We start from the raw sequence: 10,476 nt of genomic DNA, 5'->3' as shown, positions 1-10,476 counted from the left end.
ATGATTTGCACAGTGTGCAGGCATGTGCCCTATCATAAATTCACAGTTTCAGTATAACTCGTGACCATGAACACACCTAGTGCGCAGGTTATAAAGAAGTGTGATGGTCACCCTCTTCCACCAATCGGAACAACATTATGATTGATTCCCGTCCAATCACTGAGCCACATAACGGAGAAAACCCGAGTAAGCGCGGACGTTGCCGAAGCGCATTTCGCTTTCTGCGTCAGTTGAAATAGTGGCGTAGTGGCGTGTGTGTTAGTTCGCTTGTTAGTGGCGGAAACAAAAGTAAAGTGTGTGTTGTTTCCGCGAGGACCGACATGGCACGGCTGAATATATTTTATCTTATCGGGGTGATGCTCATAACACAAAGCGCCGCCATAATCAGGTAAATACTGTTTATCAACTGGTGTTTTGGCAACAAGAGTTAGGTAACATTACATTTCAGTCTGTATCACTACATAGCAACAGATGACTAACCGTATGCTTCATTAAATGAAAGTTAAAGTAAGTCTGAAAGCAAGTTTTCTTTCCTCTCTGATAAGATCATAATTAGCCACACATGTTTCCAATTAATGTGCGTCCGAATAATGTGTGTGTGTGTGTGTGTGCTTTTACGGCAGCAATAAGAGCGGTGCAGTCAGAGTGATGTTCCCATTTTGTTCAGTTTGAAATTTGCATGCAGAAAGTGCACTGTGCCAGGAGGAAGCAGACTTTTTGACGCACCCATGTGTTTGTGTACCTCAAATTACAAATTCGTTTCAGGGTCTCACTTTATAAAACCAGAACCCTGCGCCGCCTGATGAGCGACAATGGCAAGACTGTGGAGGAGCTTCTGGATTTGGCGAGCAGCGCCGGAGCACCGGTCAGCCATCCCTCCCCCAAACTGCCTGTGGAGAGGCTGACCAACTTCATGGATGTATGTGTGCCTGCTGTATACCTGAATGGAATGGCAGTTTACTCATTAATCCCCCTACACACACCCCACCCCCCCTTCAGGTTGATATTGAGAGAGTGAGTGCTACACACTCACACTACCAGTCATACATACGTTAAATATGCACACTTTTCAACTCAGGTGCAAAAGTTTGTTGCTACAGAAGATTAAAAAAAAAAAATGCTGAAAGTTCAATATTTGAGTGGTGTTGCTAGTGAGGGAACAAAAGAAGGAATGTTTAAGTAAATATTAGACTAAGGCACATGCATGTCATGGGTTGATGCTATTTCTTTTATTTTAAATAATTTGGAATAAGATTGATGTGAAAAGCAGCTTCCTCTGCATGTCAGATTTAGTTTTGATGTTATAGAGCTGAATGGACACCTGTATCGTTTTCAAACTTTTCTCATTGATCAGATGCTTGTGTTAGGTTTCTAGTCAAAAGGTCGGTGGATTATCTTGAGGATCTGAGTCACGATTATGAGGATGAGAATATTTTTAAATGTATCTAGATGGATAAACAGAAGTACAGCAAAGAGAGAGAAGAAAATGAGTATTTCTGATTTTGGGTTGAACTGTTTTTTTGTCTCCTCAGGCTCAGTACTATGGGATGATCAGCATTGGCACCCCTCCCCAGGACTTTTCTGTGCTGTTTGACACCGGCTCCTCTAACCTCTGGGTCCCCTCAATTCACTGTTCTATCCTCGATTTGGCCTGCTGTGAGTTTTGTTTGTTTTTTTGTTTGTTTGTTTTTTTTTTGTTTTTTTTTTGTTTTTTTTGAGGAAATGATTCACCCAACATTGTCAGTTCTGTATGTGAGTTTGTTGGCTACTTCCTGGAAGATGCTCACTAAAATAGTGAACATTTTCTTCAGTTTGCTTGATACCTAAAGTATGCGTGCTATGGTGTTGTGTTGTCTTAGGGCTGCTCTGACACCCTCAGCATCATTTCCAGGAGCAGTTTAGTAATGCTTATCCACAGCAGTGTATAATTAAATTGTAAACTATGTCAGTATTATTAGTTACAAGTCAGTTGTAAGAAGGGCAGAAACTTAATTGTTACTCACCAGACTGTCCCTGTGTGATGTTAAAAAGGATGTAAAACCAAACCCTGACCTCGGTTTGCATTTAAAGAAGTGAAAGACAAGTTGTGACATGGTGAGTGAAAATGCTCTGTGGTCACTGCGGTTCTTGTGACATTCCCATCAGCTCTGTTCAGGGGCAGATTTAGAAATGTTTGAAAAATGCGGTGGGTTGACACCCCCCCCCCCCCACACACACACACACACACGCACGCACACACACGCACCTACCTCAGGAATGGACAGTCAGATTCCTTTCTGTCTCTTAACCCCTTAATGTTGTTCGAACTGTTAATTCTGTATTTGTTTCTTAGTATAATCGGTGGAATCCGTACATTGTTGTTGTTTTGATTGACTGCCTTCTCTCGTTAGGGCTTCACCGTCGTTACAACTCAAAAAAGTCGAGCACATACGTTCAGAATGGCACACAGTTCTCGATTCAGTATGGCAGAGGCAGCTTGTCTGGCTTCATCAGTGGGGACACTGTCACTGTGAGTTTGAGACCTACTCTCACATAGCCCTTTTGTTTAACTGCATACCAGAGATTTGGCGGTCATGCCGTTCCTATCATTTCATTAGAAGACTTGTGCTTTCTACTCATTGACATTTCTCTACTTCCTGATCCTCTTGCAGGTTGCAGGTCTGCCTGTTCCAGGCCAGCAGTTTGCTGAAGCGGTGAAGCAGCCTGGCATCACATTTGCAGTGGCACGGTTCGATGGGGTCTTGGGTATGGCCTACCCCTCCATATCAGTGGCTAATGTCATCCCGGTGTTTGACACAGCCATGGCTGCCAAGCTGCTGCCCAAGAACATTTTCTCTTTCTACATTAACAGGTTGGTTTCTGAAAGAAGAAGTGTGGAAAAGCAAGCATACATGATATTAGTGATATTCTAATAACTAGGCAGGTCTGGGTCACTGTCTTCTGTACTGGTATGAAATGTTTTTTACATTTTTAATATAAAACTGCTTCCAGTTGTTGATTAGGCAGCTGTGTGGTTTTCATGGCTTCACATTTTGGCATTTGTTGTTAACCAAGCAAATTCTGCTTCTGTCCACCATGCATATTAGAGATCCAAAAGCATCAGTAGGAGGAGAGCTGATCCTGGGTGGGACTGACCCTCAGTACTACAGTGGGGACGTGCACTATGTCAATGTCACACGAAAGGCTTATTGGCAGATCCAGATGAACGGGTGAGAAAGAATCTTTAATTGCGTCATTATTATAAGGAACTGGAGTTGTGTAATCCAGGCTGACGCAGGCTGTTCTGTTTATCATGGACACAGTTCTCACTTTTAGTATGACTCGTTCCTGTACTTGTTCAATGAAAGTTACTTGTCACAAATCAGGTGCATGCATGAAAAGGTCATTTTCCATTTAAATCTTGAGAACTGTGTAGTTTAAATATAAAGTTTAAATAAAGGGTGTTTTCTTGGTCTTGAAAGCTGCATCACGGCAACATGACAATAAATTTTGAAGCAGACGTTGGAGATGAACTGATGCATCTTGTCTGTCTGCCCTGCCCCACTGCTCCCTCTCTAACCTGCCCTGCAGAGTTGAAGTTGGCAACCAGTTGGGACTTTGCAAAGCCAGTTGCCAGGCTATTGTTGACACGGGAACGTCCCTAATTGTAGGTCCTAAGGAGGAAATCAGAGCACTGCAAAAAGCCATTGGAGCTCTGCCCCTGGTGATGGGAGAGGTAGGGTTGAGTCGTCGTTCATGGAACAACTAGGCTCACTTAGTGGTTTTGGTCTTGAGAGATAATTTCAGCTTATTCCTCTCCCCTCTGCATACTTCCTAGTACATGATCGACTGTAAAAGAATACCTTCTCTGCCTGTCATCTCTTTCAACATTGGAGGGAAGATGTTTAACCTGACTGGAGAGGATTATGTCGTGAAGGTACGTACACTTGGGTTAGGTGGATGACATTCACTTTAATTTTGTAACTGACAGTCATTTAAACCAATTATAAAATTGTCCTTTCAAGGATAGTAAGAATACACATGAGTGTTCTTGGCATCTTTGTCTGGGCCATAATGCTTGCTTTATTTATTTATTTATTTATTTATTTATTTATTTATTTATTTATTTATTTATTTATATTGTACTTTATTTATTTATTTTTTAAGGCCTGAGGTTGTTGACTGCTTTGCATTGATTGACTATAAGACTTAAGCAGCATGAAATAACTTGAGAAACTGAGTATCTCTGAAAGTCATCCTCACAGCCAGTATGGACAGGAGTAACACTTAATGGTGATAAAGAGCTTTTTCAGTGTACATGTGGGTAATGTATTAAGGCAGACTTAATATAAAAGACAAAAATGCCACCAGATCTTTTTCTTGCAAAACTGAAAATGATATCCTGTTTCTCTTTTTGATGCAGGAGTCTCAGATGGGTATATCAATCTGTCTGTCGGGCTTCTTGGCCATGGATATCCCGCCTCCTGCAGGCCCTCTGTGGATCCTGGGAGATGTGTTCATTGGGAAGTACTACACTGTGTTTGACAGGAACGCTGACCGCGTGGGATTTGCCCCTTCCAAGTAGCCTCCGGAGCACTGTTTGTATGAAATGTCTCACTACTCATTTGTTGTAATTTGACTTTAAAGGTAACACCAAGCAAAGCTACATTTCATGGCCAGTGTTTGATTTGCATTTGAAATTTACATAAGTTGGTTTCCAATGAGTATGATGCTACATTAATAGCCATATCCATATAATTAACTAGGAATGTGGATACTCTGCCACTGGACAAAGGGACAGCTTCACTGTGTTTATTGAACCTGTGAAGATGCTTTTGAGTTTAAGCTTCATCTTTGGTACAGCAGGCATCTATCAGAGCTATGCATTTTCAGGCATTTATTCAGGCTTTTTTTTTTTTTTTTCTGTACTTCAGTTGCTTTGAGGGAACAACCTCAAATTTTTGGATGTGAACTTTGTCACCTTCCAAGCAACTGAACCACTTCTAGTTTCCAATGTCTAATAACCAATGCTGCTTTTGAATGCTGAAGGTATCTCGGGATGTTTCTTTTTAATCAGGATGTTTTGTTTTTTACCAAATGTTGCACTGAATAAAACTTCAAATAAATATCTTGTCAATTTTTGGATGGATGGGCTTTGAATTTTTACCTGCCTCTGTGTGTGTGTGTGTGGGGGGGGGGGGGGTAAAAAAAAAACACAAAGATGAACTTACAGGATGTCATTTGTAACATTTAATCAAGTATACAAAGTGCTGCATTGCAACTCCAGAGATGAACTAAAAAAAAAAAAGAATGAAAAAAGCTGGGGAAGAATACACAGCATGCAACACAGCATATGGCCAGTATGCTCTCCACAAGGTAGAGGTAGAGATCTACTTTGTTTCGTTTACAATAACAAATGTAATAATACAAATGTGGCACAGTGATTCCTCTCCCTTCAGCACAGTAGTAATCTGTAGCGTAAACTAGGAAGACACTTCATATGCACACAAACAAGATCTAGTGTGGATTCATTTTGAGTACATCCAGAACAAAGCACTTAATGAAGCACAATGAGTGGGACTTTACATGCTGAACTGAATCAATGCAGATAAATATTAATCTCTTTTTGGTTACAAATGTACAATAAATATAAAAATATTCACCTGTTCCTCCATTATTATCTTGATTATTAACTGAATGCACAATGCAATTATAAACATATTGTACACTATACAAACAGCGTGCTGGGGGTAAGGGGACACTTGCTCCATAATCATTTTTTTTATTATTATTATTATTCTAAGGCTAAAGTGAGAACAAAAACCAACCATGTGTTTATCTGTTTGGACAGTATGTTTGGGGCTTGTCATTTAGACAGAGACACAAAACTCCACTTGACAGTTTGGCTATTGTTACAGTGACTCCACTCACCGCCACCTGCAACGCAGTGATGAACTGACGAGCTCCACTGAGCAGCAGGCTCAGCTAGCATCAGAGACCTTGGCTATCAAAGCTGCTTTTATATAACAGGATCTGTGAGTTGGTCCCTCTCAATCAGATCTTGATCTAAAGGAGATTAGCACCTGTAATCTATTAATACACATGTAGACATGACAGGCAAACAGCAGCTTGCTAATAGCAATCATGTCTACGGGTCATGTGTTGGTGCCCCAAACTTCATGAACAGGGCCAGAACTGACCTATAGCATGGCCTAGTACACTACACTAATCCATGTCTGGCTATATACTCTAGACAGACAGACCAGATAAGTTATCAAGGTTAAATGTGGACTTAAAGTGCACACACACACACACAATAATACAGACCTACAGAGGTAAGAGGCTCAATGCTCTAACTGTAATCAGGCCAGGAACTGCAGTTAATACTGAGGTTAAATGATCACATGATGAACACACAAAACCCTTCTCCTACAGGTTAGTACCATGATCACAGCAACATGTTGTCAGTCATGAATGCCTCCAGCCACAGACAGACTGGAAACCTAAAGTGTCCAATCAAATGTTCTCCCATGATAAAAACGCATTCTGAATTGAAGATAATAATCAAGATGAACAAGGATCTTGTGTTTAAATTAAAGCAAAAAACAAAAGCACTTTCAGAATGTCCCAATGAAACTCTTTCCATGTTGCAGATCCACATCAAAACACAACATTTTGAAAGTGCAAAGTAACCCGTAATGGCGGTCTTAAAAGTTAAAAATGAGTTCATAAAGCATATCTGACCTGTGCTCCAAAGCAACAAACGTGGAACTGGAGAAGAAAGCTCCTTTTCATAACAAACAATGAGCAGCTCTGTGTTAGACAGACAGTCACATGGAAACATTTTCCAGCCATGCCAAAATAAGTGCATGATAAAAATGGTTGTGCTGTATTGTTTGTTCATATTTTCAGAAATGTTAGTATATTCCATTTGTAGATGGATATTCTGCTTTATGTCAGATCCAGAGTTGAACAATGTAAATTAGAAATCTTAGAAATAGACATCAATGTATTACTCAAGTTTATATTGAACTGTTTGATTTATAGACCAGGTAGACAACACATGCAAGCTGCAGACATTCCAGTAACAGAATGACGTTTGTTTTCACAGATCCATGGAAACATGTAAAGCTTACACATTGCCACTGTATTAATGAAGTTTTCTTATAAAATCTTGATTTCTAGCAGTATTTCATGTGGCCACAAAATGAGAATGAAAAGACAATTAACTTGTCTCTAACTCAAGAACATGTTTTTCAGGCTGATCAACGATTTATTAACATTTGGTTTGGCATATACACAACATTACATTCTACCCCGACACAGCAGTGCGGCCCCATCTCAACACAGAGCAGAGAACATTTCAATGCACTGAACATGTTTATCCTCATAAAACTGTCCACAGAATGAAAATTTCCTCAGATTTCAGAAGTTAGATTCATGTGTTCCACTTGTATTTTGACAAGGAATGGACCAATCAGTCTATTACCCCATTCCACTGTATAGGGCAGTAACAGCATGTCTACTCTTAACTTCATTAATACAATGGCTTTAGCGAGAGCCACAACATCCAATGAGCCTTCACTTTCACCAAAGATAGAGTACTTGTATGATCACACATAGAGCTTTCATGTCAAGACTCACACTGAACCGAACACTAGGAAAATGCTACTGTGTTCATCACATACTCCCACTGATGTTTGGGAAGAGGTGATTAAGAAAAGAACATGTTATTCGGGAGAGAGGATGATTCCATGCATTTGTTTTTCTTCCCCCGCGACCTCATTTTGGTTTGAGGTCACTGTCGCCAACCAAACAGTGGTGGACAGGTGCCACCTTGCTGCGTAGTGATATGAAGAGGTTGTCAGGGATGGGACGGCTGTGCCACAGCAGTTCTCAGCAGTCCCTCGGGATCTGATAGGGCGCAGTAGAGCGTATACCCCAGCTCATCCACCTCATGTTCAGTCAGCTCACAGAATAAGTTCACTTTCGGGTTGAGTGCACATGGCAGCCTCCCAGCCTCTAGGTGTCCCACCAGCGCTCGTAGCAGCTGAAGGAAGCGGTCAGCCAGCGCTTCCTGGGTCCAGTCACCTTCTTTTTCACACAGTAACAATATGGCGTTGGTGAGCTGGCTGGCGTTCAGCCGGTTAAGGGCAGGGTTGAGCTTACACACGGCCTTTGCCACCTTCAGGCAGGTGCATCGGCATCCTCCGTCCTCCTGGTCCAGAGCCCTGAGTCGCGCCGTCTCAGCCACACGGAAGCTCTGCCGCCATAGGTTTTCATGACGCTCCGCAGCAAGACGATGAGGTTTGGCGATAAGTGAGGTACCATCCTCCATCACAAGTAATGGTAGGAAGTCCACATACAGCTTTCGGTCCATCTCATACTGCACCTCCAGGGTCAGTGTTTCTGAGGGAACCACAGGACGGATGACGTAGTCGAGGACACTCCCTATAGCTGGCCAATTGATGGAGCCAGCCACAAGCTTGTCGAAGACCTCCAGGACTGATTTAGGGGAGAGGTACCCTCCAACCATGCAGCGGTCCCAGTAGCTGCTGTTCCGTGGGAAATACTCCAGATTTTCCCTGCGGACAAGCCAGAACCCCGGGACATTCATGATGGTGTCCTCCCCAGGGATGGATGACCACAGGTTCTTCTCCAAGATTAGAGGCACCATGAGCTGGGCGTGGTCTGCTGTTACCACCTAGACGATGGAAGAAGAATCCAAATTATGGAAGAGCTAACAAATTTAACAGTTGTGTTATCTGCATATGCTTTACACTTACCTCACCCTTTACACCTAATATAACTAATATAAGCGAAATTTTCTGCTGAGGTTTTGTGCGGAGTGGCTGCTGAATACTAAGGCCACCTGACACAAGTCCAATAAAGCTTTATTTTTTGGCTGCAGCACTTTACACAGGTTAACATAGGATAACAGCACGGTACGCTTTCAACTTCAACAAACAGAATCATTTCTCAAAATAACCTAAATATTACACTAACTGTGCAGTAAAATGAAAACTTCTTTGTCTAAACATGGGACCAAAAGTGTGTAACCTCTTACCTGCAGGTCATCATACAGACTACCACTTAGGTACATCTCTCTGAGCGGCATGTCAGGCAGTTTGGCATGAAGGAACACTCTGAGTTCAGCACAGATGTCCAGCGCTGCCCTCCTGGCCGTAGCCTGCTCCTCAGTAGGGATGTTCACATTACATTGGTAGAACTCCCATAGATGTTCCTGCAGGGACAGGCGCATTCGGGCTCGCAGCAGGTCTGACTGGGTGGCACCCCTGCCTCCCACCGCAGCTCGACCCACAGTCCTCCGAAGACAGTCTGAGGAGATTAAAATATGCATTTGTGCAAAATACTGTTGCATGCATGCATACCTCTTCCACCATTTCAAATAATGACTTCTGAAGAGGAGGAAGAAGGGTAATGTAATGTATTTATAATTTAATAAAAGTGAAATTCAAATTACAAAGCTGGAAACGATGGGAGAGGCACGTGTGTGCTATATATTAGAACTCACAAATAATTGAAAATGGGCTTCTACAGCATCTGAGATCAAGGTTCAACTACATCATATCAAACCAAAATAAAACATCTGGCTGACTAACTACAGCACTACAAAGTACTAACACCCACTGTAAAGGAAGAGCAAGATCCCTCCAAATAGGCTGTCTGTCAAAAAATAAAATGATGTAAGACTAAACCACAAAACTGGCTGGGTAATATTATATAATATAGCAAGACAAGAGATTTAAAACCATACAAAAGAACAAATTTAACTTAACATTTAAAGGGTACTTTGTTTCTCACCTGGTTCAAAAGCCTGTGAGGATGTGGGCAGAGACTGCAGTGATCTGCTAACTGTGGACTTCATATCATGGTTCAGGACTCGTGGTGATGAACCCATCCAGGCAGGCTCTTCCCAGCTTCTCTTTCCCGTCTGCTCCATCTTGGTAGGGCTGGTGGGAGCGCTTATGGCACGGTCGTACATCTGCACAACAAAGAATTGTGTGCTTTGTTCACTTTTGTACGGATGCTTCAGTAGGAGCATCACAGATGGGAGTGGAGGGAGGCAGAATTAAAAAGTTGGGAGGTAAATCGGTTCTCACTTACTCTTTTGACAGCTAGTGTTGCAATGCCAAGCATAGCTGCTCCTCCCACTCCCAACACAAGTTTAGCATTGGAAAGCATGAAGTCAATCGCTGTGCCAATCCCATTGTCATCTTTCTTCCCTTTACGGTCTCCATTCACCCCTGCCATCCTGCTGCGGGGACACTGGCATAAAGAGGACAGGGACAAAAAAAAAAAAAAGGATTTTCTTTGGTCCAACGCTACAACATGTTGTGTAATCAACTTCTCAGGTATAACACACACAGTTTAGAAGCTCACAGTTTACTACTATTTCAAGAATTGTAGCACAGAAGGAAATCAATTAGTAGCAACACTTAGCATCGTCTTACTCATGACCTGTGATATTTACTC

General features: G+C 42.0%; 2 protein-coding genes across 3 annotated transcripts; one reads left to right on the top strand and one right to left on the bottom strand.

The window, feature by feature from the left end:
* Positions 1 to 193: 193 nt before the first annotated feature.
* On the top strand, positions 194 to 5,124 carry napsa (napsin A aspartic peptidase). Of its 2 annotated transcripts, XR_006845585.1 has the most exons (10): positions 194 to 388; positions 766 to 919; positions 1,533 to 1,656; positions 2,391 to 2,509; positions 2,652 to 2,851; positions 3,087 to 3,209; positions 3,571 to 3,715; positions 3,818 to 3,916; positions 4,147 to 4,299; positions 4,403 to 4,541. XR_006845585.1 is itself a non-coding variant. In XM_046414359.1 (9 exons), exons 1-9 carry the CDS (start codon positions 321 to 323, stop codon positions 4,562 to 4,564), a joined length of 1,194 nt encoding a protein of 397 aa, XP_046270315.1. In that variant the 5' UTR covers positions 194 to 320; the 3' UTR covers positions 4,565 to 5,124. The 2 variants fall into 2 exon arrangements, 1 of the variants encoding a protein (XP_046270315.1); XM_046414359.1 differs by lacking the exon at positions 4,147 to 4,299 and having other exon boundaries at positions 4,403 to 5,124.
* Positions 5,125 to 7,748: 2,624 nt separating this feature from the next.
* mief1 (mitochondrial elongation factor 1) lies at positions 7,749 to 10,254 on the bottom strand. The gene is made up of 4 exons (XM_046414352.1): positions 10,108 to 10,254; positions 9,805 to 9,985; positions 9,047 to 9,318; positions 7,749 to 8,683 (listed from the first exon to the last, which is right to left on the bottom strand). Exons 1-4 carry the CDS (start codon positions 10,252 to 10,254, stop codon positions 7,844 to 7,846), a joined length of 1,440 nt encoding a protein of 479 aa, XP_046270308.1. The 3' UTR covers positions 7,749 to 7,843.
* Between the last annotated feature and the right edge of the window lie 222 nt (positions 10,255 to 10,476).

Source organism: Scatophagus argus, chromosome 16 (genome assembly GCF_020382885.2).
Source record: "Scatophagus argus isolate fScaArg1 chromosome 16, fScaArg1.pri, whole genome shotgun sequence".
NCBI classification, from domain to species: Eukaryota; Metazoa; Chordata; class Actinopteri; family Scatophagidae; genus Scatophagus; species Scatophagus argus.
This window is presented reverse-complemented; position numbering and strand designations above follow the sequence as displayed.